Consider the following 27,805-nt stretch of genomic DNA (forward strand, 5'->3'; position numbering starts at 1 on the left):
CTAGATTGGAACCCACCCCTTCCACTTTGACAATTTCTGTTTATAATAAAACTAATTTCATAATATAATTTTTTTTATATATGTATATTAAGTCGGTGTATTCTGGTCATTTTTTCGCAAGTATTGCCATTGGGCAATTCGTCCGACCCCTACAAGTGCATTATAAAATATAATCAGAACCTATGATATTTCTGAGTCTTGTTGACAGAGTCTAAAATAGGAGTGCTGCCGCTTGAACTACTCTTTTATTTGGAGTTATATTTGGTGATCTTTCAGTAGCTCAGATAATCGCACAAATCCAGACAAAAATAACATTCAAGTCCGATTAGCATTTCAGTCTAGATAATAATAATAATAGATAAACATGGGTTTCAAACTTTGTAAATGTTTTTCGTCAAAATTGATTCAGATTATTATATCAGTTTGTGTATTCTGCTGGATAGTTTTTCTATACAGATGGACTAACACTACATCATTTACAAAAATAAACAAACAAATTTACAGTGCTGAATCCAAGAAAAACTTTAAATTCGGTGAAAACACGGAACGTAATTCACGGCTGAATAAAGCTGGAATCGTCAGCAATGGAGAAAAAAAAGTACCCATTTCCTTTCATAACGGCGAAGTCAAAAATAATAGTGTTTCATCATCAGAAGAAATTGATATTTTGATAACATTCACAAATGCTAAAACAAAGCATGACCTGCAGACAAAATTTAAGACTACTGTCTCCTCTTTATTCAAATATTCCAGTGTGTCAATGACAATTTATATAATTGGAGATAAAGACAGTCAGCTAATTGCTGAAAGCATCCTAAAAGAAGAAAGACATGCATCTGTGTACAGAGTAAGCAATGGTCATTCCCCACAGCACACCAAATTACTTTAATAACCACAAATTTCAATAATTGGAACCAAATCTAAAAATACACTGACATAACGTTTCAATACATGCATAGTTTGAATGTTTGTTGAAATCGGAAAAATCACTAGAACGGGTTCAAAGCCCTTTTTTGCTCTGTTTTTTTATTTTTTTTTATTTCAAAGCCACTGATCGTCATTTGCATTTTTGAGACAATATCTAATTCTTCACACTGAAATGTACCGTACTCAAATCAATTGTTTAAAATTTTCAATAAGAAAACAAAACCAAACTATGTGGGTTTTATGTGTGTTGAAATATGCTTATTATACTGGCCCAACTCTTGAGGGCGAGGGTATAATTTCTAGGCATAGAATGGAATGGAAGCTATACCATGCCAGCCGATAAATTTTTTCTCAGAAAATCTACATGTATAATTTTTAATTAAAAATCAGATATATGGCACCACGAACATTAGATGAAAGTAATGTCAGCAGAATGAATCGATATATTGGTCGATTTAGGGAAGATATGGGAATAGGTAGCAAAAATTAGATGGTCTAAAAACCAGACAGGTCCTATTCAAACTGAGTTGATTTCATATTTGATTCTTTAGTAAAACTGTGCTGATTATTGAAATTTCAAGAGGCCCCATTCCTTACAAATCAGTCCGGGGATGTTTTGTGATGTGTACATACTTATAGACAAACTGTCTCTCACACATGAGTAGCTTCGCTTTTCTTATTAAACCTGAAAGTATGTCCGGAACCTTTGTTTACAATGTGCAGTGCCAGATTAACCATGGTTGGGGCCTTGAGCATGTGGGGGCCCTCAACCTAACACAAGTGACCAGAACTTATTCAGTATTATTCCACAGTTACACTAATCAAACCTAATTTGAAGTCGGTCAGTGATACAGAGAGTCATATCCTAATGTCTGAGAGTTATTTATTTTGGTAGTTCCTCAACCTCTTGTTGAAGGATCTTGTGTTTTGCTCCAAATCAACAGTCTATGTATTATTTTGAAATTTCTACCATTAGGCATATTTAAGACTTGTGCAGTCCAAACCTTATCGTGGGTAATAACATCACAACCTTCACAGGATTCAAATCTGAATAGCTAAATTTGTTAACACATAATTGAGTGTGGTATTTTTAAAAAGCTGTATTTATTGTGTTGCATCTTTCATCATCACAATAATTGGTGAAAACGCACAAACTGTTGTGTCATGATTATTAAAAAAAACAGGCCCTAAAAGCAAAAAGAAAAAAACTCTGTCTCTGGCCCGAGAAATTGAGATATTTTGTGTTATTCACATCTATTGTTATCGGTACAATGTTATTTTTTCAGATGGTGAAGCTTGATATAGATCCACTCATAAAGAAGTTAGATGATATTGTTAAAGAGATGCAGAAATATTTTAGTGACAGTCAACATTCTTATTTTGGACAATCATTGTTTTTCCTTTCAATTGCCATACACAAAGCTCTGCCCCTTGACTTGCACAAAGTAATAATGCTCGACTCTGATTTAAAGTTTAATGCTGATATTAAATATTTGTATGAGCTCTTTTCACATTTTTCAACTGACAATATAATAGGAATAGCTCACGACGCTCAGCCTGTTTACAGACATACATTCTCAAGCTATCGCAGTCAAAATCCCGGAACACGAGTTGGTGAACCTTCCCCAGATGGTTTAACAGGATTTAATAGTGGAGTTTTGTTACTTGATTTGGATCGTATGAGAAAATCAGCTTTATATAATTCTTTGCTCAATCCCAACATAATAAAAAATTTGACTGAAAAATATCAATTCAAAGGTCACTTAGGTGATCAGGATTTATTTACGCTGCTTTCACTGGATTATGAAAAATTATTTTATGTGCTCCCATGTTCATGGAATAGACAATTGTGTGTTTGGTGGAGAGATAATGGATATAAGGAGGTGTTTGATTTATATTTCAAATGTGAGGGAAAAATAAACATATATCATGGTAACTGTAATACTCCTATTCCTGACTGATACTTTTTTATTAAACATACATTATGCAAGAGCTAAATCTGCCTATTGCAGGTCTTTCTGTAGGCCTGAAATGTTATCTAAATTATTAATTAGACATTAACTTATCCAGACCATAATCACCTCTCGATGCCATCACAAGCCTGCGATATTTACTGATTTGAATTCATTTTGTGACGGATGATTTAAATCAAAATGGATAATTGAGACTGTTTTTTATCGTACCGACTTCAGAAAAGATGATCTGAACGTGGCTAGGCCTAAAATTCAATTGTTAATATCTCAGTTTAGAGTGCAGCAAGTTGACTGAAATTTTCAGCATATTCTCTTTACGTTATCTATTGAAAAATATGAAATTGGTACAAATCATTATTACTATACACTAAAAGAATAACATAGTAATAGTTTCTCAAAAGATACCTATTCCTATATCAATTTTGTATTGATTCCATTTCTTAATTAGAAATAAAGCATCCCATTATTAAGACAATAACCATTACTTCCCCCTTAACTATACTCCTCACAGTTTTTCATTTGATTAGTTACTATGACATGAGTGATGTCATTATGTACATCATTAGACCTTCTTTTATAAATTGCTGGTCTGTCATTTTCTGCTTAAATTTCATCAATTACTGAATGATTTCCAATCTGATTAAAATACAGATCTATATTTTTTTTTTTTTTTTTTATTATTTACACTTTCGATGGCCTACACTACATGAAGATCTGATAAGTTGTACTGGGAGGTCGCATTAAGGGTCATATGAGCGAAACGAAATAGGATCTGTGTTTTAATCAGACTGAGTGATTTCTGAAGAGGTAACATTTACAGAGCCTATATTTTAAAAGGAATGTTATGTTATTAACAGTATGCAGTTTTATCCATTTTGTTTTAAATAACATAGGTTCATATGAAGGCTATAGGACAGAAAGACTGAACAAATAATAATAACCTATTCCTGTAACTTTTAAAGAAAAATATTTATGAATGCACCCTGTTCATTGACTACCTCAATCTGATTAAAACACAGATCCTATAGTTCAAAATTTCATTTTACTTGTCTTCACAACACTGGAGTCTGGAAGAGTTGTTATATAACAGGCGATCTAGTTGATGTGAGGAATTAGCCAATGAAACGGTCTTCTACGGCGAATGATTAAACCCCTAAAAATGTCAATGCTGATTGATTAATCAATGTCTGGCGTCATAGGGTCAAAAGCCGATTGTATGACACCTGACGCGACCTCCCAGTACAACTGGTCAGATCTTCATGTAGTGTACATACTACATACGTAGGCCATCGAAAGTTTGCATTCTTAAAATCTTGCGGTTTAATTTCACAAAAACGAAAAAAAAAACCCATAATTTTATTTTAAAATAACAATTTAATAAATAAGAGTACAAATCTTGGCTATAAATTATTAATATTATGCATCACTCTCTGCTACTATATTTGCCTAAATTAAATTACAGACTAATTAGAGATTAGATAAGGATCAACTGAAATTTTTTCTTTTTTTAAACTTGAAGTAAATTGATTGTAAACTAATTTAAAATTGGTTAAAAAATCTTTATCTGTTTACACTTTGTTGAAGAAATACTAGCTTCCAAGTTACAACATATGCCCGGACAATCATATCTGAAGCTAGTGATTGAGACGATTATGAAGTCACTTATACAACTGAATAATGTAATATCTGGTATTTAGTTACGTAACAGTTATTAAAATCTAGCAATCATTTCCAAATGCTCAGTATTATAAGCTACACAACTTTCAGTTTAGCATTTGATTGGCAAACCTGTGAATCTGGTGCTGATCCTTTAGAAATGAGTACAAACTATGAACTTACTGGTCAGTTGTTGACATAAAATAATATACATGTATATAAAATATTTTATATCTGGTTATATTTTTGTATTATTGTATCATAAAATGATATATTATTGTATCATAAAATGATATATTATTGTATCATAAAATGATATATTATTGTATCATAAAATGATATATTGTTAAATCTAATTTTTATATGAATAAACATTCCACCTGCAGAAATTCCCTTATGTTTTAGTTTAAAACATTCTCTGAACCCAATGTTCTGTTATCCTTGCTTGATCAACCAGGCACATGCCAAAATAGATCTTGCAGTTACAACAATTTTATTAGCAGGGGGTATTGTAGACCACTGAATTTTATCATCTATTATGGTTGTTTCGATAAGGTAATTAGCCTAAGGATGCTGAATGTTTTCAAATTCTTAATACATCATATCTTTGTGAACATTTTTCAATGGAACTGATAGTCTTGTAAGAGATTCAACTTTCACAATAATGTAGTTTACTAGGGATTAAAAATACCTTAAGTACCTACGTATATATATATACATTAGTTTGTTTTACATATGTCATAAATAATGATTAAAGTATACATAAAAAACATAGCATTGCTGGGCAACAAATGACGCCCATTAGCAACATTACGAAGTCTAGATGGGGCTGGGGCAATAACTATGACTAAAATTGACATGCGACTCCTTAGGACCAGCCGAACAATCCTAGCAAATAAGAATAAAAAAATCTCCGGAACACTGATCTTAAGAATTTAGATGCACTGATAGACTGGGTGATGATAAAATCCTCGAACATGAAATGTGGGCATATAATAAGATATCTTTAAATATAAAATAAATAATGGAATTAAATAATGTAGTCTGTAAAGTATTAAAATCAGCATAAATCACATATTTAAATATCACAGTTGTAGGAAATGATGTATCACAGTTTCATAAACATAAAAATAGTAAATTTTAAATATAACAAGACTATAACAAATAGAACTAGTTGTAGAAAATATTTCTGCTTCATTACCTTTAAATAAATATAGTAATAATAATCATTTGGTAAATTTTTTTGTGAGACAATATCAAATATGGAGATCATTATATAATAAATTTGGTAAATTACACTAGAATAAGGCAATAAAGAATAGTAATACTCAAACCATTCTACATTATAGTTCACTATTCATGGCAGGGTGTCAGTTTAACTCCTAATACAAGTAGCATAGTGAAGCCCTTAATGCTGGAATGAATTCACAGAATAAAATTTTATATAAAAATTAAAATGTTTTATCTTTTCTACTGTAGTTTAATTCCTCTAATTGTATTATTGACCTCTGTGTTTCTGGATCAAGGTCATTTAGTAATTGTTCAGCAATACGACTTCTTAATCTACCTCCAACCTTTAATAGAAAACAGAAAAATATCACAGAATTGTACTGTAATAATGCATTTAAAGAGTGCTTTAAATCCAACATCGAACTATTAATCTTAATCCAGTTTCTTTTGTGAATTAAGTACATCTGTGATTTGTAGTATAAAGAAGAAATCACAGACAAATTTCCAAGCAACCATTTGATCAAGTTTAAAAAAAAAAAAAATTATTATCCCATTGTGTAGTTGGAGACAAGCACTCTCTATAACTCAGACATGAGTGGGGATCACGTGGCTAAGTGGGTAAGATGCTGGCTCGCTAGCGTGGAGGTCGGAGGTTCGATCCCTGCATTGGCAGAGAAAAACCAAGGTCCCCTGTATACATTGGAATGCACGTAAAAGATCCCTTGACAGTTGGAATTCGATATAAGAGTAGGCGATAGGGCCGCTGCCCGGGCAAAATTTCCATCAAAGCACACTGTATGGTGTATGCCCATCTTCATTAGCCCAACGTAGGAGCAGAACAGCAGGACGTTAAACCCCATTTCATTTCATTAGAATGAAAAGAGATGGGGTTTAACAGCCTAATGAAGATGGGAACTCAAACATGCCCAATAAAACTTTAACAAAGTTATTCCTCTGTTGTGGATTGCCGTTCTTTAGACAGATAAAGATAATGACATAAAATAACAAGCGGGTTGCCATGTTTGATACACCCACATTTTGCAAGATATGAAGCTATAACAAGCCAACAGTGAGGCTGATGTCCCCCGCCGAAATAGGAAAATAATTAGAGGACACATATAAATTTATCACAAATTATCTTTTACAAAGTATTGAACAATCAAACAGTATATCTTTACTTATAGTCTAAGCATACAATGTTTTTGATGGATTAGAACTAAAGTTATAGTGTCCCAAAGCATCAACCAATCAAATTGTTTATCTACTTAATTAGAACTAAAGTTATAGTGTCCCAAAGCATCAACCAATCAAATTGTTTATCTCTGCTTACCCTAAGCGGAACGGACAGACAAACAGACAGACGGACGAACCCATTTTAATAGTTCCCTGCTTTCTTCGAAAGGCGGGGGACAATAAGCATGAACATTTACTCAATTCGAAGATCAACCAATCAAATTGTTTATCTCTGCTTACCATAAGCGGAACGGACAAACAGACAGACGGACGAACCCATTTTAATAGTTCCCTGCTTTCTTCGAAAGGCGGGGGACAATCAAAGTAGGAGAGTTATTGTTTTCCAAAGTCTCGACCAATCAAATTGCGTATCGCTCTGCTTACCCTGAGCAGAAAATGCTCAATTATCAAACTTAGTCAAGGTATTACTGTAATGAAACTATACACCAAGTTTCATCAATCTCACTTAATTAGAACTAAAGTTATCGTGTCCCAAAGCATCAACCAATCAAATTGCTTATCTCTGCTCACCCTAAGCGGAAAATGCTCATCTTCGAACTCCATCAAGGCATTGACCTAATCAACACATACACCAAGTTTGAACATTCTAGCTCAATTAGGAAGAGAGTTATCGTGCCCCAAAGTATCAACCAATCAAATTGCTTATCTCTGCTTACCCTAAGCGGAAAATGCTCATCTTCAAACTCCATCAAGGCATTGACCTAATAAACACATACACCAAGTTTGAACATTCTAGCTCAATTAAAAGTTATCGTGTCCCAAAGCATCAACCAATCAAATTGCTTATCTCTGCTTACCCTAAGCGGAAAATGCTCATCTTCGAACTCCATCAAGGCATTGACCTAATCAACACATACACCAAGTTTGAACATTCTAGCCCAATTAGGAAGAGAGTTATCGTGTCCCAAAGCATCAACCAATCAAATTGCTTATCTCTGCTTACCCTAAGTGGAAAATGCTCATCTTCGAACTCCATCAAGGCATTGACCTAATAAACACATACACCAAGTTTGAACATTCTAGCTCAATTAGGAAGAGAGTTATTGTGTCCCAAAAAGTGTGACGGACAGACAGACGGACGGACGGACAGACAGACAGACAGACGAACCCATTTTAATAGTCCCCTGCTTTCTTCGAAAGACGGGGGACAAAAAAAGAAGCGATTTTTTTATACAATCAGGGGCCATAATCCAGGAAGTTACAGTCCAATATGTGTGAATATCTACAGGAACCTAGATCAGATAAAAATTGTGACCTCTGGAGGGTCCACATGAAAATGTGGGCATATAAAAAGAAAGTAAGGGGAATTTTAGATGGCCAATGATCGATTTTAATGAATTTTAGATCATTATGCCTTTTGATAAAGACTTCTTTTTAATGTATCTAGGCTGAAAGTCTGTATAGTCCTTCCAGTCTCGAAATGTCTAACTTACAGTCTTTGGTCTCTGTATCTTTTTATCCAGATTATTAAGATTGCTGCCATGATCAGCCATTGGTGTAAGACTACGGTTGGGAGGTATTATTGATGGCGGCCACATTCCAGTAGAATTGGTACCTCTACTACTAGGGGCAATGCTTCTAGTAGGACCAGCTGATGTAGCTCTTGAACGAGATTTACCTAGATTGAAATAGAATGGTCAACAATTACTTATCAAATCAAAAATTATTCAAATATCCTTTGCATGCGTATCTGGACAGTATTTTTTATGATTTCCAAAATGGTATGTATCCTGTTCAGGGATTTTTTTTATATGCATATTCTCAAATCCAACATACCTTTCTAAATTGTTGTCACAATTGACAATCTAAATATTACTATAATTCAGATTATTCTGGGATTTATTATTTGATAGTTGTAGAGACAATATCATGTGTATGTATGGCTATTTATAGATTCAGTATACAAAAGCAGATAACACACATGCACCAATATTGTCATATGATATTGAAACAGTCATTCAAGAAGAAAGTTCAATTTTTATTACAGCTATTTTCTAACCTGTGTGAGCCACCATAATAATAGGCAGTAAAATGTTAATTATTTTAAGATATTTCTGGATTTAGAATTAAGATCCACAAATGTCCATTTGCAAATAATCCAATATGGTAATAAAAGTAATAAAACCATAGTGAGTAATATTAAAATTTATTTACCAGTTTGAGCTGAATGAAGAGCCATAACAGAATGAGATCTTCTCAATACTGCAGTTTCATAATCATACAACTGTAAAAAAAGAAAATATGAAAAGTTTCCATCAATTAATATATAATAGACAGCATAAAATTTCATCAAATTGATTTCTAAAAATCACTGAATTAAAATGAGGCCTTGATAAACCCTTAATTTAACTAATATCTTTATTTTTATAGATGTATACTCTTCTTTCTCGAACAACATAATATTTTGATATTTTTATACTATAAAGTGCAGATAAATTCATGGGTTTTATTTTCAGCTTTTCCTTGATATATTCTTCAGCCGTTCCTTATATTAAAGATGCATTATGCAAAAGCTAAATCTGCCTTTTGCAGGTCTTTCTTTAGGAATTAAATTTTATATAAATTATTAAACACTTATTAACTTGCCAAGACCATAACTGTCAGCTCTTTATCTAAATCTTACATAATGCATCTTTACCACCTACCTGTGTCTGTAAATCATCAACTGTTTGAAAAGCATCTGTCTTAAGCATTCGTTCATTAATAAGTTGTTTCTTTATATTCATTACATCTTTTCGAGTTTTCTCCTGGGTAAGTTGCTGCATTCTAGTGTTTCTGTCTTGTTCTTCATAAAGTAACTTTAATCTCATATCTTTATCTATCAATTCTTCTCTCTGTAGAAAACGCCAATATTTTAATCATGACATTATACAAACGACCAATATTAAAACATGACATTATACAAACCACCATACAAATCACCAATATTAAAACATGATATTGTACCAACCATCAATATTATAACATGATCCCGACATACAAATTGCCAATATTAAAACATGGCATTATACCAAGTACCAATATCATAATATGAGTCAATATGACATACAAATCAATATTAAAACATGACAATAAAATATATATACCAATCACCAATATTATAAAAAAATGAAATGAAATGGGGTTTAACGTTCTACTGTTCTGCTCCTAAACTGGGCTAATGAAGACGGGCATACACCATACAGTTGCTATGAGGGAAATTTTGCCCGGGCAGCGGCGCTACGGCCTACTCTTATATCGAATTCCAACTGCCAAGGGATCTTTTACGTGCACGCCAATGTGTACACGGGACCTCGGTTTTTCATCACATCCGAACGACTAGACAGCTGTAATTGTCAGACCCTCCGTCTTGCATCATTGACAAGGGAAAACCACGCCGGAAAATCTGGATGAACTTTCTCGGCCAATGCAGGGATCGAACACCCGACCTCCAGGCTAGTGAGCCAGCGTCTTACCCACTTAGCCACCGTGATCCCCCCAATATTATAACAATACAAAATAAAATTAAACCACTGATATTAAAACCACCAATATTATAACATGACATTATACAAACCACTAATATAATAAATGACATACAAATCGCCAATATTAAAACATGATATATACCAACCACCAATATTATAACATGACATAAAAATGGCCCTATGAACAGGAGCGATTAGATGTTACATCTTATGTCGTGTAGAAAAGGAGAATCATAAAGACGAGACCAAATAAATATACAATTTTAATTTGATTGAAGCTGATGTAACCAGAGTAAGCTTGGTAGATTGTTTGCATTGGCTTATTTATGATAACCTGTATCCAACTTCTATTCATTTACAAGAATAAATCTAACCACAATCTGTTACATTAAAATTACATTTTATATCAAATACAATAACAGTTATTTATTTCTTTAATCAAGAACAATGATATAATTCCTAAAACTAAATAATCCTTGTGGATTATAACAGCAATATGCGCTGAAGTCCAAGAGAGATAATTTTGATTCCTTACCAGTTTTTCTACATTTGATTGACTGACTTTCTCTAGTTGATGTTTACTTCGTTGTTTTTGCATTTTTGTATGGGCTTGTTCACTTTTTATCTTTAACTGCAATAAAACAAGGAAATCAATAAACTTTCTAAATATCTCATATATGTTATACTAGCCACGACCAACTCTATCCAAAATGTCAACTGGCGGGATTTCGATTCAACGGTTGTGCGTGACAAGGAGTAGGGTCACCTGTCCAACCTCGTCGGTTTTCTCTGGGTCTTCCGGTTTCCTCCCACTGCATGACCTAGTTTGTGTTGAGTGGACAGTAATATCTCTCTCTCTCTCTCTCTCTCTCTCTCTCCAAAATGATCAAATAATATAGAATTAAAAGTTTAAAAAAAATATGCACCAAAGAAAAAAAATTCAGTTTCAAGATTTGCCATCTGAAGAACATTGAATAAGAAAATCTTGTTTGGAAGGTGCTTGTCATAAATTGAAACAATCAATCTATTAATATATTTATTTAGTACTTTACCTCTCTATCAAGTTTTTGCCGAACTTCATTACATTCTTTCTCTGTTGCTGCCAGGGCTTTTTTCACAGATACAAGTTGTTGACGTAGTAAAACTATTTCTTCTTCTGCTAACATCTTTACTTCTACATATTCGAGTGTACTCTTCTCAGAGTTCTTGCGTAATTGATTTACCTAAAATATAAGTAGAAACATGGAAATTCCAAGGGAATTTTGTACAGTATTGCATGTTTGTGAACAATTCTTGTTAAAATTACTTGACTGACAGTGTTGAAGATCACCAAACGTATAAGCTTAATCTTTGGCAAAGTGTTATATATGACATTGCAACAGACAATAAAACAAACATATTTCAAAAATAATGAGTCATTCTCAGACAAACGCTTACGTAAGTATCCCAGAAAAGAAGTGTTCTAATCAAAGTGACTCGGGATATATTTGAAACATACAACCTTTCCCTCTAAGGTACTGATAATGTATGCAATACAATTGAGGATTTGCACAGATGTTTTTTCAACATACTCATCCTCAAATTTCAAATGTCCAAGGGTTTTTTTTTTTTTTTTATAATATCTGTTCTTGATGTCTTAACAACCCCGGACTCATACACAAAAAGCTGTAGTGGGACTATAATTTCCTTTTCAGAAGATGCATAACTTGGACATCCCATTAATACAGTATTCTATGCTCGTTCAAGGCTGCAACATTGGATTTTATTATTATAACTAAACTTACAGCTTTAACAAAATTATTAGAACTGTGATTCTGTTTCCATAAAGTCATAGTTTTCATCTTTACTACTAGAGAATTTAACAGATGATTTTCATGCTGTAATTCTCTTAGTTGTTCAGCCCTTTTTAAGTGAACTTGGAGGGTATCTTCCTCTGAAAGTAAATTGTGATATACTGGTTACTAGATGTTCACATTACAATTACTGGGGAACCCAGACATTTTACATTCCAGAATTACAAAGAAAACCAATATATAATGTCATAACGAAGCAAACTAATTATAGTGCCATTAACTTTGTTATTACTAATGAAACAAATTACAATGTCATTACGAAACAAATAAATTATAATGTCTTTATGAAGGAAACAATGCCATATTATTATTAAGAAAAACATCTAGAGAACAATCAAAAATACATTCATGAGTGAAATTTGCAAACATGAAGGATTTTACAGAAAGTAATAATTATCAGACATGTATATATGACATTTCATATTTACTAACTATAAATTACAGCATTACATATACTTAATTAACTTGAATAAAAAGAGAAATACTTCAGATATTAATAAATAAATCAACATGTTTACTTACTGCTTTCAGCACCAAACTTTGTTTTAAGTTTTCCTATTCTGGCAATAGAATCTCCTCTTGTTTCACTGATTAACTCATGAAAATGAGCTGTTGAATCAATTCTTAAATTAATAAAATTTATTGTTTATTAATAAAATTTATTGTTTATTAACAAAATGTTATCATTTATAGTTAACTAAATGTAACAGTATATTAACAAAATGTCATAGTATGTTAACAAAGAATGAAAGTACTCTCCTGCACAAACCGGGCTAATAAAGAAAGGGATACCCCATGCAGTGAGAGACATTTCGCTCTGACAATTGCACTATGGCCTACTCATATTGATTTCAATGATTAGGGGATCTTTAAAGGATAATATTGGTGTCAGTCATTATCACATGTGATAGAACTCATTAAACACATTCCAAATATAATTTTAACACAGAGATCATTGCTACGATAGATACGTAATGAAGGTTTCTACAAAAGGAAGTGACAAACACAAAAGGAAAACACGAGTTATCCTTCATTATAACTGATTAAAGTGATGAGTGTTAACAGTTACACGGGCAAATTTCTGCTCACTAACAATTCCTTCGAAGACCAAAGTTGTTACGTGAGACTGTGAGAGGATAGTTGAGTAACAGTCATGATCCCCAATCTGATTAAAATACAGATCTATATTTCGTTTCAGTTTTTTTTTTATACTTTCAATGTTCTACACCACATGGAGATCTGACAAGTTGTACTTGAAGGTCGTGTCTGGGGTCGTACGAGCGGCTTTTGACCCTATGGCATCAGATATTGATCAATCAATCAGCATTTCTTGTGGTTTACCCACAGTTCCGTGCATGGCATGCCAAGAAGCCGCTGTAACAGACTGTTTCACTGGCTTATCCCTCACTTCAACCAAAACACTGGTAATATAACAACTCTTTCAGATCCTAGTGTAGTAAAGACAAGTAAAACGAAATTTTGGACTGTAAAAAACGAAACGAAATAGGATCTGTGTTTTAATCAGATTGTCATGATCCCAGACTTGAAAGACCTGTTTTGACTAAAATTTCAGAACAGAAGAAATCAGAAACAAAATATATTTATACTGGGCAATGTCAAACTGTGTAACTGTTTCAAGACTGGAAATTAAACAGAACACAATTTTTATGGGAAACAATCACTGGTTTATTCTAAAAGCACAACATTTCGACAAGTATCCTTTTATCGTTTTCATTAGTTAATCACTTACCTAAACTCATCATATTTAGATCTCAATTTAAGAAGTGAATCATACAAATTGTGAACTAAATCATCATATTCTTCTTTAACTCTATCTCGTATATTTCTCTCCTGTGATAGACTTATTTCTCTCATTTCACCAACTTTAGCACGTAAAGCAGTTACCTCTGAAAATAAACCCCAAAACATTATATGCCAGTGAGATATCAAACCCCTTTTCTTTACACACCCCAAATATGTCAGAAAAGAAACACGGGTAAGACATTCTGAACTCTGTCCATGTTAATAATAGTACTGATACATTCTAAATAATGCCTCATGAAATATTAATACTTTTCAAATAATGCCTTATGTAGGAAACATTTTAACTGAAATATATAAATGAATAATAAATTACCCATTAATAGATCATGAGCCTCCTCTGCTAACTGACATTGTATGTCCACAATTGTTCCATTCTGAGCAGACTTTAATTGATCCTTAATTTGTTTCATTTCCTGCAATAAACACAAAAATGTTATCTCTGGAAAATAAATAATTTGAAATCAGTAGAGTTCTTCCTTTCAATAGGAGACAACGCATAGATTTAAAAATAATTATAGTAGCCTCTAGTCTAGTGTGTACTAACGAGAAATGCAAATGACATAATAACAAATTTAGACTTCATACAAAAGGGGCATAACTAATATCTGTAAATTGTTAACTATAGGTAATAACAAAGTATAATAGTGTGAAGGTGAAATTATATTTTAGTACAGGATATTGTCATATAGCAGTATATTGAAAATCATGGTGGTCTGAACCCTTAGGTTTAAGTAGAGGTAAGTTGTCTCCCTTCTGTTGTAGTTCTTCTGCCTTTTTGAGTAATAAAGATAAAGATTGGAATTCTAACATGGAGAATGGTTGTTTTTCACTTTCACCCACAAGTTTAGTGAAATATAACAATATGATAAAACTCGAGAAAAAGTTAGTTGACCCACCTGTTCTCTTTGATATAACAGCTGATGGTGAACTCGTAGTAAATTCTCATAATACATACTATAACTAAAAATATACAGATAAACGAATATAATAATTCATAGAACAAGGGTTTATCATTTACTCAACACAAATACCCGGTATGTGATTTTGGTATTAAAATGAGAGAGAGTTGACTAGGTCATTTCGGGACTAACATATGGTTCAATTTTATTTCAATAATTCGCTTGCGCGTATTGGTCTTTAGCAGTGAGAGGAAACTGGAATCAAAACCATGTCAGTTGACTCAATGACAGACCTTATGATACAGCACTCATGCATTAACCATCCGGTCATCTCCCCACCCCCCCCCCCCCACAACCCCTGGCAAGAGAAATCAAGAAATCAAACAAAGGAGATGGTTTGCATAGATGTCAAAATCACAATTATTATAAATTGTACCTTTCAAAGCACTGTTTTTCTCTGGTAATAACATTTCTATAGAGCTTCGTCAAACATTTATCAAAATGATCTTTTTTAAATGTGATTGTACCATCTCTCTCCTCAAACTCGTTCATTAACTCTTCAGCAAAATGTTCAGCTATATATGGTCGTGTGGTTGTAAAACTTTCTTTCATTACCTAGAATATATCATATAGAAGACAGACAATATATTATACAATCTGGATATGACAAATGCCTTTTAAAATTGGTACCAAATATATCTAATAAAAAAAACTACATTAAAGATGAACCATGTAATATTTAGTTTAGGAACAGAGCTCAACGTTTTTGCAATAATAGTTCAAAAATAGATAATAAAAAATGAATATACTGAAAATTTCATTCAAATTACTTTATTTTGAGTTAAATTATGGCTGGTGGACAAAGATGTAGCCTAAATTGTTTATTATTGTAGCAACGGTACTGGACGAGCTAGAATAAGTCTCGATTATCCATTTTATCGTTAATTTTTATACGCCCACATTTTCATGTGGACGTATATTGTTGCCCCTGTCTGCCTGGACGTCCGTGCAATTGTTTGTGAACACTCTACAGGTCACAATTCTTATCTGATTTTGACGAAACTTGAAATATAGGTTTATCTCCAAAAGATCTTGGTTACTTTCGATATTGGCATGTATCATAGATTATGGCCCCTGATTGTACGAAAAATCATGTTTTCAGCTTGTGGACCCTATAGACGTCACAATTTAAAACCGATTTTGATGAACTTGAAATGCATGTTTATAACCCAAAGTTCTTGGTTCCTTTCGATATTTGCGTATATCGGACCGTAACTTCCTGAATTGCCTATTTTAGCTTGTGACCATCTAGAAGACACAATTCTGATCCGATTTTTACGAAACTTGAAATATATCTTTATAACTCAAAGATCTTGGTTCCTGTCGATATTCGCGCATATCGGATCGTAACTTCCTGAATTATGGCCCTTGATTGTACGAAAAATCATTTTTTTTTTTAGCTTGTTTTCTATCCATCTATTGCAAAATGTGGGCGTATCCTGCCTGGCAGCCGCTGGTTTTAATCTTTGGGTATTCTAATTTAATTAAATTTCTGCCATCCAATTGTCTCGAGAGTTGATTATGTTCTTGTTTATATAAGACTTGTATTAATTAGATGTTTATTATAATGCAGTTTTATATTTTCATCCTTATAAAGTGTTTATTCAATCTCAGTTGATTTTAGTACTTTATTTCAATTCGCTTGCAGGTAGGGTTCTTTAGCAGTGGGAGGAAACCTGAGGACCCGTAGAAAACCCACGAGGTTGGACAGACTCCTTGTCATGTACAACCAGGGAATTGAAACCACACCAGTTGACTCAATGACAGACCTTACGATACAGCGTGCACGTGCTAACCAACTGATTAAAGAAATCAATAGATTAAAACTTACAGGTTTTTTCCACAAATCAGTGGGTAAATTACTTTCTTCCCGACATCTCTCAGCTAATGCTAAAGACATTTCTCGACCAATCCTTTTCCTTATTTCACCGATCATGTGACATTCAAGATTTTCAAGTAATCGCACCATCTAAAATACATTACATCATAAATAAACATAGCAAATATAGCCATCAAAAAATAAAATACTATAATAGGTTGATGAAATATGCTCCTGAAATGAGTGGGATAAAAAAACACTCTGAACTTAGTAGAGCATTTATAAGGTTACAATGACAAAGTTACTAACTTGATGAAAATCTGTTTATTCTCACGACTAACTGAATAATTCCAGCAATAAAAATACTCTAAAAATCTGACTTGCAGAGAATTTACAAGGTTTTAATGACAAGGAAAGTAACTCTGTGCAAATCTCTAATTTCAATGGGGTTCCTAGTTAGGACAAACAGAACAATAAAAAAAATCTAAAAATGTTAAGAATTGTGAACAGACGGACTGATAGACAATATACTTTCACATAAAACTGAATTTTTAAGTAATTATGCCTTCTAATCAAAAACAATATTTCCATATAATGAATTGTTCCATATTTTAGCTTATACATTAAAATAAATCTTTTACTGAGTATCATTACTTGTTTAGCTTTAACTTCTACTTCTGAGGCTCCTTTAGGAACAGCTAATATATCTGTATGTAAAGCTAAACCATCATATATATCAGATTGTCCTAATCTTCTAGCTATAGTCTGTAGTACAGGTATTAATAACTCTGTACGATATAACTTACTGAAATATAATTAAAGCAATCATTATTACATGTCTGATGCAAAAAGTTCAAGTTGCTGATCGTTCAGTATTTACAAAGAATTAATGATGAGCAGAAAAATTTGCAACATTCTGCATGCCAACACCATGTTTAGTCAAATTTCTTTTTTGAGTCTTTTTAATGTGATAGTTTATGATATATTTGGACCAAAAACATATTCAAACTAATTAATCTATCAAAAATTTGATTCAAATTCCTCTCAAAACTTTGTATTCGAGGGGAGATACCACAAGCTATAAATAAACTGTTGTTGGAAGCCATGTCTATCACCTCACTACTTTGAGGGAGGGTTCATTTTTCAGAATGAATTTTCATTACTTACTGTCCATTTACCATACATTATTTTCTGGCAACTTCTTTTTTCGCTGTTAAATTGCAGAGTCTTTTATTTTGACCCCCCTCAATGTTCCCAAAACTGCCTAAACATTTGATCAATAAATAACAACCGCTCCCTCAGTCAAGTTAGTACTCAATAAGCTGGCAGACAACAGTCAGGTTGCCAGTTAGTAATACCCTGACATTTTTGCATAATGCTTGCCCTATGGGTGTTTTTCGGGTAATCCAGTATTTTTCAAGTATGATTGGGTGTCTATACTTTCCATATATATACCAAATTTGCCATACTTTTATTGGAAATAACCACCCGATAAATACTTTCTGGACAATGTATCTTTAAACGTTTAAATGTCATTATTTATAATACTTTATCGACAATGAATTCATAGAATCAAGCAAAATATTAAAACCAATAAATTATTCTACAGATTCCACAGATTCTGACTCACCTATAATCTTTAAACAGACTTGTATTATTGATAGCAGGTCGAATAAGTCGTCTTTTACCCCAGTCATATTTCAACACTTCAAGACATTTCCATAGTTTCAAAAAAGTTTTGAGGAGTTTGTATGCTTCCATTGGCTGTTGATTTCTTAAGATTGCCTTAGGTAGAAATAGACCTAAAACATACAATATTGATCTTAATAACACTCAGTCACAATTTAAATATCTGAAACTTCAGGTATTGTGATAACTAAAACTAGTTGAAATTAATATCACAGTATCTGAAAAATTCAATTTGCATAAAAACACCACAGAAAATCCACAGTGCATATATAAGACATCCTTCTCCCAGATAAGCTATTTGAGGAGCGGAATCAGGTGTTCCAGAAAAATTACACATATCCTGCCTTGATATGAGGCCAAAATCAGAAAGTGCTTTGTTACCACTGTCAAGTATACTACTCTGTTCCTTTAAATGGCTGCTTAAAACAGGATTTAGCCCACTATATTTGATACTTACCCGAATCTTTTCCACTAATAGAACTAGCACGACTTATACCTAAAGCTAGACTACCATGTCGAGATAAATGAGGTTCTACAGGTTTTAGCTGACTATCAGCTTCTACTGGTGACTCCTCGATTAATAAATGATCTTGATTACCCAGTTGTAAAACATCTTCCATTAATAAACTGACACCCAGTATTTCACCATTTGCAACATGTCTGAATTAAATCATCATTCATCTATATATTTGTCTGATTACAATGCATTCAGCACAGATGTTTTTTAATTAAATGGACGATCGCTGACACAGAGATTTTAAATCTGCATGGCGTCATAATCGTGTTTGATAATAAAACTTAAAAGTCTTGTTTTATACTTTTAATATGGAGGAACAATTCTACTAAAAAATCTAAAATAGGAAGTTCACAAAAGAATGGTTTTTGGGTCAATCTACTGAGACTGAATGAACAGTGGTTATAGACCAGTCCACTATGGCAGTGATGGAATTGTGGCAGGGGTGACAGGTTATAACCACTTTTAGCTGGAACTATAACACATGGCTTTCATTTGCTTATATATCGGTTGATGCAAGATCAATGAAAATAATGAAAAAGAATGAGCAGATTTGCTGATTTCCTGGATGAAATGCTGTAGCAATGTTTAATCTAATAGCAACATAAACTTTATCATCATAAACTACATCTTCAATAGAAGGCTTGATCTCGCTTTAACTACATACATCTTATCAAGGCCTTCACGTAATACCCTACATATTTCAGCACTAATTCCGATTGGGTACAAGCCCAACTTGTGAGCCTATCAGATTCCTGGATTGTCGCAAATACCAAATCTCGCGCTTTGAAGCTAAAATGTCTAGCTGTGATAATCGAGTTGCAAAGTTCAAGGTTCATTCAATGTCAAGGTTTCCGTGGAGGTCGCGATGTCACAACCTCTGATTGGACGCTACTGCTCACGTTTTTGTAGATAATATAGCTATAAGTTCGGGAATTGTGAAGTAAACAAGCAACGGCCAGATGTTGTGAAACTCGCAGTCGTTGGTTAAAGGAACATGCATAAACTAAGGAGTATAAAATTTCTTTTTTCCAAATGAATTTGTTAAATTGCAATTAAAGTGTTACCTATCTACATCTTTTAAACCAGATAAACAAAGTTGTATATAATATCCGATTTGATCCCACTGACTAAACATTACTGGGAATGGACCATTCCTGAAAATAAAAATATATCTTGGAATACTCGTATCAACCTGATTGATCAATATTTGATTAAACAAATAGATCATCAATGTTTTTAGCCAAATATAACACAACTTACTTTCCAAGAAAAGTTCTCCATGGAAAAAGAATTCGGGCCATGGAGTCACGAGGTTCAAGTGGTTCAGGAACAGGAAGTTGAGAGTTAAATAAGCTTGGCCTCTGCACGTTACTTAATGATGGTAAAGCGTGATGCGTATTATTTGTAGTAGCCTGAAAATAAAAAAATTTAAAAAAAACGTAGGAGATTTGAAATAAACTCTCATAAATAATAAACTAAGCGATAGTAAATTTATCAATGTATTTTAACACGTACCTCAAATGCTGGAATGTTGCCAGTAGATATGAAAGTATCAACCATAGAATGTCTTACTGCCGTGTCAAATTCTAAAAACATAACATCACGACGTAATGCCAAGAATTCGGCAACGGCTTGAGGATCAGATGGTGTTGGTAAATTGTTTATTTGTTTCTGTATTTCACGCAATTCACATCCTGAATAAAAATAAAAGAAATATATGTAACATTGTTTAGAAGTCCAGTACATGGATTATTTATGTTTTTGGTGTGGGCATATATTCAATACAACATATTCAACAATACTTTTGTAGACAAGAAAACCATTACTGAAACAATTCCCCATTAACCCTTAGCATTCGGTACATGTAAATGTTGATAACCACGCTTCCTTGAAAAAATTACAGAACAGTAATATTGAGTTTTGTAGTTCATTATCTAAACCACTATTAACTGCTGATCTCAACCCATCCTATATAGCCACTGAATTAGTACATATTACATATATACAGTCCATTATAGTTCAAAGCTATTCAAGTGACTCAGGCGGTTTCGAGAAGGCTAAGTGTTAAAGGTTAAATTTTGTAATTGTATCCCCCCTCCCCACTCCCTACCAAAGTGTATATTCAAACACAACCAAGTGTAATAATAACAAAAACAAGATGACTGACAATTATGGATGACTGACAATCAAGGTTATATTTCAACCATACCTAAAAACAATTTGTTTGAAAGATGCTACTTCTTCTATTCATGTACTTTGGAATTGTCAAATCCCTAAATCATTTTTTATTAAGAGATAAAAGTCCTTGGTTTTTTAAGTAACAATCAACACACACATTTACAATATATTCTACCGATACATAGAATGGTAAAAATGAATCTTAAAATTTCCTCTTAAGACAAACACTAAACAGTAACAGAAAACATTACAATGACTGATCATATTTATACACCAAAGTAGCTTACACGGTTTGTTTATATACATATTTACATATATATCAAAGTAGCTTACATGTTATTAGGTGCTGCTGGTTTGTTTATTTTGATATAAAAATAAGTCATGCAGGTTTGTATATATTTACATGTATATCAATCAATGTAACTTATATGTTATGTGCTGCTGGTATGTTTATATTTACATGTATAACAAATAGTTTATATGTTATGTGCCGCTGGTTTGTTTATATTTACATGTATAACGAATAGTTTATATGTTATGTGCCGCTGGTTTGTTTATATTTACATGTATAACAAAGTAACTTATACATTATGTGCTGCGGGTTTGTTTATATTTACATGTATAACAAAGTAACTTATGTTATGTGCTGCTGGTATGTTTATATTTACATTCATAACAAAGTAGTTTATATGTTATGTGAAGCTGGTTTGTTTATTTTTACATGTATAACAAAGTAACCTACATGTTATGTGCCGCTGGTTTGTTTATAGAGAGAGACAAACTAGGTCATTTCGGGACTAACGTATGGTTCAATTTTATTTCAATAAATCAAATGCGCGGAGAAAACCCACGAGGTTGGACAGGCGACCCTACTCCTTGTCACATACAACCGGGTATTCGAAACCATGCCAGCTGACTCAATGACAGGCCTTATGATACAGCACGCACGTGCTAACCATTTGGCCACCCAAACCCCCTGATTTGTTTATATTAACATGTATAACAAAGTAACTTATATGTTATCTCTGGAAACAAAAAAAAGAAAAAGATATATTGACACACACTAACCTATCCCTTCTGTACCACCCCAATCAGCCGACACAAACTCTAGTTTATGTGATCCTAGACGAGCGTGTGAGCTACCTAGACGAGAATGAGCACAAAGATACTGTAACATATCATGCAGACACGATACAACAGCTAGTGAATGACGTAATGCACGTGTACACAAATCATCATCTAATTGTTTAAACATCAATAAAACCTCCGAATGATGAGGAATAAACCAAATATTCAAAACAGCTGAACCATTGGATGACAACAACTGCCTTGGACGAGATTTGAAGACCCTGGAAAAGAAAGTTATTTATGAATGATAGAGTATTGTAAAAATATTGATGTAAAGATCTGAAAGTTACTAATATGGATTAATTTCAATGATGTCAATCATGCATTTTATGGAAATTATCTCACTTCTTAATCACACTTCTTATCTCACTTCTTTATCTTACTCATTATTTTACATTTAATCATGAAAACAAATCAGATAAATCCACCACTTATAGGCAGCGCCAACTTCTTCATATCATCTACAGAGGATGCCAAATGCTTTGAAATTTTCAATACATAGAATGTTTTTAATTATCAAACAGAACTGAACCATTTTTGGTCCAATATTCCTTTTACTGTAGCTTATTGCTAAGATTACATTGGGCACATCAATTAAAACAAATATAAATTCACAATGAGGGAGCTTGAATGTTCTGAACTGATAGATTCAAAATACATATGAATTGGGCAGATAAATTAGAACTTAAATGTTCTGAATTGATAATTTTCGAAATTGGTGAAATAAATTGGTCTTATGTTACGATAATAGATGTGTGATGTGTAGAATCATGATATAACCAAACACATGATCAACCATGGTTGTTGGTGAAGACATTTTCTTATTCAATTGATATGTACTTCATCGTATGAGATTCTCGATTGAAAACGATACATAGCTCAGACTAACCTAGGGTCAGGCTCCAAGTCATCTACATGAGTTTTCTTCTCATTAACTTCTCCAATCATAAAATAAGTGTCTCGTATATTTGGGAATTCTTCCAATAGTTTTAATATACTCTGATAATATTGTATAAGTTGACCACGTAATGAATACTGAGCTACACGCAGGTTAAATCGATCACAAAATGTTGATATCAACCTCCTGAAAAATATAGTGTGAAGTAATAATTCTGTTACCAATATTCTATATCATTCATGGCAACAGTTATGGTACATGGTAATATTTTGTTGATAAAATTCTGTAGTATTAGCAGAAATGTACAGCTATGGTACATGGTAATATTTTGTTGATAATATTTATGGACAGCTATTTAGTACATGGTAATATTTTCTTGATCAAATTCTAAATCATTAGTTCTGAAATGTACAGCTATGGTAAATGGTAATATTTTCTTGATAATGGTAATATTTTCTTGATTAAATTCTATAGCATTAGCAGAAATGTACAGCTATGGTAAATGGTAATATTTTCTTGATAATGATAATATTTTCTTGATTAAATTCTATAGCATTAGCAGAAATGAACAGCTATGGTACATGGTAATATTTTGTTGATAATTTTAATGTACAGCTATGGTGCATGGTAATATTTTGTTGATAATATTCTATAGTATTAACGATAACATACACCTATGGTACATGGTAATATTTTCAAATACCTTTTCAGTTTTTCAAGTTCTTCAGGATTTTTTAATTGAACTCCCATTTGTTGTTTTTTATTCACAAATTCATTTAGCATTAGATCCCGACTTGGAGCCTGAAAAGCAATCAGACATCATATTTTCGAGGAATAAATATCGTTTTTTAGGTCATATCATCAATCTACTCAATCAGTATGCACCAAGAGAGCTTACAATATGTTATTACTCTCTAAAAGGCTGTGTTTTTTCTATTTTATCAATCAATATCATCGATGCAATAACATTAGTACAATCATTCACATTGTAATAGTCGGGAAAATTAGCCGTATACATGACAAAAAAAGAGCGACAGAGAAATTTACAATAAAAGAGGGGAAACCTAAAAATCTTTAAATTGATAAAAGTTGCTGTCCACATGGATTTCCAATGCCAATGGCAAAATCCAAACAGAGGGGTTGTTTTAGCACAAGATCAAATGCATCAGGGAGGCACATTTGTATGAAATTGCATTATTCTCAGTCTATATATATATTTAACATTTGTACTATTTGATATTGTATACAGTAAATATAAGTTAATACATAATTGACTACCTTTTCACACTGTATAGATATAAAAGCTTCCGGACATATTTTCTTTCCCTCAGATTCAATCTGATGTTTGGAACTGAGTGTACCCCCAGGCACAACAGTCGACATACTCGTCATCTGTGTTACAGAACTCTTCTCGCTCTTAGTTTCTGTTGGGCTGGCTCTACCACTACTATTATAAACAATCATAACAACAATCTCCATATTAATCTAGGTTCATAATTATCAAACAATTTTATTCAATTTGCTAGACAAAAGTTAAATCTGTTAGTTAAGACATAGTATTATTATAAAACCACTAATCATCATATGACAAATTTTAATACCTTGTATTAATACGACAATAATAATTTTAATCTCTTAAAGGAATATCAGCCCCAAAATGGTTCCAGTCTGTTCCGTATTTACAAAGATATAAAAAAAATGAAACTTTTGCAAAAGGTGGAGCTGGCATGTTTATATCTTCTGTAAAAGATGCCCTTTGCACAAGTTTCATTTTATCATGGAAACTATATCTACTGTTGATATTTCAGTTTTCTTAATTTTATGTTCATCAATCAATTAAAATATATTTTAGGCGGTATTCAGCCATGTAAAAGCAAATACAATCAGTGAATTTAACTTTCTGTGCACATTTTAAAATATGTGATCATGGTTGATTTTTCTGTAATAACAAATTTGTAACTAATTTACAAAATATATCATTCCAATTTGGCTCATTTTACTCATTATACCTTTTAAATTCTGTATGTTTCAATGGATGACATATGTCTGCCTGTTGTACACCTGCCATTAAAGCATTTTTATGTACAACTTGAGCTTTTAATATAACCTGCATACTCTTTACACCACCAGGTCGTAAAATCTATAAAAACAAAACAGAAACATATACTGGTACTTGTTAGGTCTCTTACACGCCCATCAGCAAAAACGTTCATATGAAATCAAAAATTAATGTAAACAAGTCCCAGAAAGCAAATTTTTTAAAAATATCTGTTATAAGTCTATACTATGTCTTAAGTGTAAAATATATATGGATAATTAACTCTGCGAAACATATTTGAAATTCATGATACTAAAATTTTGAAATTCAAAAGGGTTCTGTATATCTTATATATGCATCTTTACTACGTCACTGTATATGGTTGTAAAATTGGACACTGAGAAAAATATTGCCTACAATAATCTGTTTTACTGTAACCATCCAAGAAACTACAAAAGATCTGACAGTTATGGAAGTTTCTATGCATTAATTGAATTAGCACTTATGGTTACAATAATAATGTGAAGTATGTTCTTTAAATGGCATTTAGTAACTGGATAGAGTAACAACAAAACACATACTTATGGAAAACAGCTACTAGTGTATTTGAAGCGACGTTTCGTAGAGTATTCTCTCAACGTTATCAAGCTAATGTGAAGTATGTTTTACCTGTAAGAATCCATCTCGACTTCTAAATGAAAATCTACCAACATGACCTTCATCTAATTCATGTATAGCTAGGTATAGGTGTGATGGGACATACCTGAAATTAAATGGGGTCTTTTTTCTTGGATTATTTTTATTTGTATTATTCATTTCATGAATGGACAACACTCTTTAACTTATGGATATAGTACATTATTATGGATATTACCTAATAGTATTTTACTCAAGTTCTGTAGGAGAGAGAGAGAGAGAGAGAGAGAGAGAGACGGGGAGAGAGACAGGGTTTCACATCCTTTTGACACAAAAAAATACATGTAGTTCAATTTTCTATTTCTATAATTAGCTTGCATGTATGGTTATTTAGCAGTGGGAGAAAACTGTTGGACCTTGAGAAAATCAATGAGGCTGGGCAGGGGACCCTATTACTTATGTACAAGCTTGGGATAGACCTTATGATCTAAAAGAGAATGCATTACACCATTCCGCCACCCAAGTCACTAGTTCTATAGTGGATGCAATCTATAGTAAATATAATTTTCCTCATGGATATATCATACAGTTTACTGAGGTATAGATTTTTACTTCTTAATATTATATATACATGTATCGATAATGGATATTTCACCAACTATATAATACTTCTCCAGTGGATATTATTTTACTAAATACTTTACTTATTTCACTTCTGTAGTGCATATAAGATAAGATAAGATGTTTATTGCATCAAAACGTCTATTATGGACAGCATGCATACATGTACACTTAGACATAGTCATATACATTTAATAATACATATTACATATAGACAACTGAATACATCCATACATGTATATCAAAGGGGTTTCAGTATATTTTGCAGATATTATCTCTCTGGTAATCATAATATTTGATTTCTCTTGTGGACATATTATTTCTCATGGAAAACATTCAATAATATTTCACCAACTATATAATACTTCTCCAGCGGATATCATTTACTATTGAATAATACTTATTTGTTATTTCTCTACTGTAGTAGATATATGCTTTACAGATATTATTTCTCTGAAAATCATAATATCCATTCCTCCATTCGATATACTTCTCATGGATAATATTCATTACTAAATATCCTCTAATATATATATCTATATACTCTTTAATCTTGTAATTTAGAGAAAGCCTCATTGGCTCAGTGAGTGGGCTATTGGCTCACTAACTAGGAAATCCTATGTTCAATCCCTGTGTTGATGAAGAAAGTTCATCAGGATTTTCCAATGTGGTTTCCTTTTATCAGTAGTGCAGGATGGAGGACCTATAAAGTTGTTGAGATGGGATAAAAAATTGAGGCCCTGTGTACACATTGACATGCCCGTAAAAGAACCCTTGACAGTTGGAATTCGATATAAAAGTAGGCCGTATTGCCACTGACTGGGCAAAGTTTCCCTCATAGCAGTGTATGGTGTATGTCCATCTAAAGAACAGTAGGACTTTAAAACCCATTTCATTTCTGTAATTTCACAAACTGTTTCTACCTATCAACAGATGTATCATCTTCTTGTAGAGCAGTTATAAATATTGGTGGTGGCTTCCCTGCATCTTCTTTAAACATGGCAAATTCAAACTGAACAAATCTCAGGAACATGTGATAGTCCTCAAACTCCATTTCTTTTGCCTGACTTCGGTAAACCTAAATGAGAAACAGAAACTTTAAAACCGAAAGTCTCAGATTTAAAAGAATAACAATTGA

General features: G+C 32.6%; 2 protein-coding genes across 4 annotated transcripts in view; one reads left to right on the forward strand and one right to left on the reverse strand.

The window, feature by feature from the left end:
• Positions 1-249: 249 nt before the first annotated feature.
• LOC126828229 (xyloside xylosyltransferase 1) lies at positions 250-6,011 on the forward strand. 2 transcript variants are annotated; one of them, XM_050557886.1, is made up of 2 exons: positions 250-847; positions 2,214-6,011. In XM_050557886.1, the coding sequence occupies exons 1-2, from the start codon at positions 365-367 to the stop codon at positions 2,886-2,888; spliced, it is 1,158 nt and encodes a 385-aa protein (XP_050413843.1). In that variant the 5' UTR covers positions 250-364; the 3' UTR covers positions 2,889-6,011. The 2 variants fall into 2 exon arrangements, with proteins under 2 accessions (XP_050413843.1, XP_050413844.1); XM_050557887.2 differs by lacking the exon at positions 250-847 and having other exon boundaries at positions 874-6,011.
• LOC126828223 (uncharacterized) overlaps positions 4,829-27,805 on the reverse strand; it is a 41,508-nt gene continuing 18,531 nt past the window's right edge. Inside the window, exons 25-50 of one of the 2 annotated variants that reach the window (XM_050557870.2) lie at positions 27,591-27,745; positions 26,080-26,173; positions 25,382-25,512; positions 24,651-24,816; positions 24,076-24,173; positions 23,364-23,558; positions 22,415-22,695; positions 20,684-20,862; positions 20,429-20,580; positions 20,233-20,322; positions 19,109-19,311; positions 18,593-18,764; positions 17,617-17,767; positions 16,975-17,112; positions 15,520-15,698; positions 15,081-15,144; positions 14,498-14,597; positions 14,111-14,267; positions 12,883-12,983; positions 12,292-12,440; positions 11,560-11,730; positions 11,043-11,138; positions 9,686-9,874; positions 9,195-9,264; positions 8,474-8,658; positions 4,829-6,130 (exon numbers count right to left, since the gene is read on the reverse strand). In XM_050557870.2, coding sequence (XP_050413827.1) covers positions 6,008-6,130; positions 8,474-8,658; positions 9,195-9,264; positions 9,686-9,874; positions 11,043-11,138; positions 11,560-11,730; positions 12,292-12,440; positions 12,883-12,983; positions 14,111-14,267; positions 14,498-14,597; positions 15,081-15,144; positions 15,520-15,698; positions 16,975-17,112; positions 17,617-17,767; positions 18,593-18,764; positions 19,109-19,311; positions 20,233-20,322; positions 20,429-20,580; positions 20,684-20,862; positions 22,415-22,695; positions 23,364-23,558; positions 24,076-24,173; positions 24,651-24,816; positions 25,382-25,512; positions 26,080-26,173; positions 27,591-27,745 — 3,789 coding nt within the window. In that variant the 3' untranslated portion in view covers positions 4,829-6,007. Of the gene's footprint in view, positions 6,131-8,473; positions 8,659-9,194; positions 9,265-9,685; positions 9,875-11,042; positions 11,139-11,559; positions 11,731-12,291; positions 12,441-12,882; positions 12,984-14,110; positions 14,268-14,497; positions 14,598-15,080; positions 15,145-15,519; positions 15,699-16,974; positions 17,113-17,616; positions 17,768-18,592; positions 18,765-19,108; positions 19,312-20,232; positions 20,323-20,428; positions 20,581-20,683; positions 20,863-22,414; positions 22,696-23,363; positions 23,559-24,075; positions 24,174-24,650; positions 24,820-25,381; positions 25,513-26,079; positions 26,174-27,590; positions 27,746-27,805 lie in introns of both variants that reach the window. The other variant, XM_056102197.1, reaches the window with a different exon arrangement.

This window comes from Patella vulgata, chromosome 7, assembly GCF_932274485.2.
Source record: "Patella vulgata chromosome 7, xgPatVulg1.2, whole genome shotgun sequence".
Classification (NCBI taxonomy): Eukaryota; Metazoa; Mollusca; class Gastropoda; family Patellidae; genus Patella; species Patella vulgata.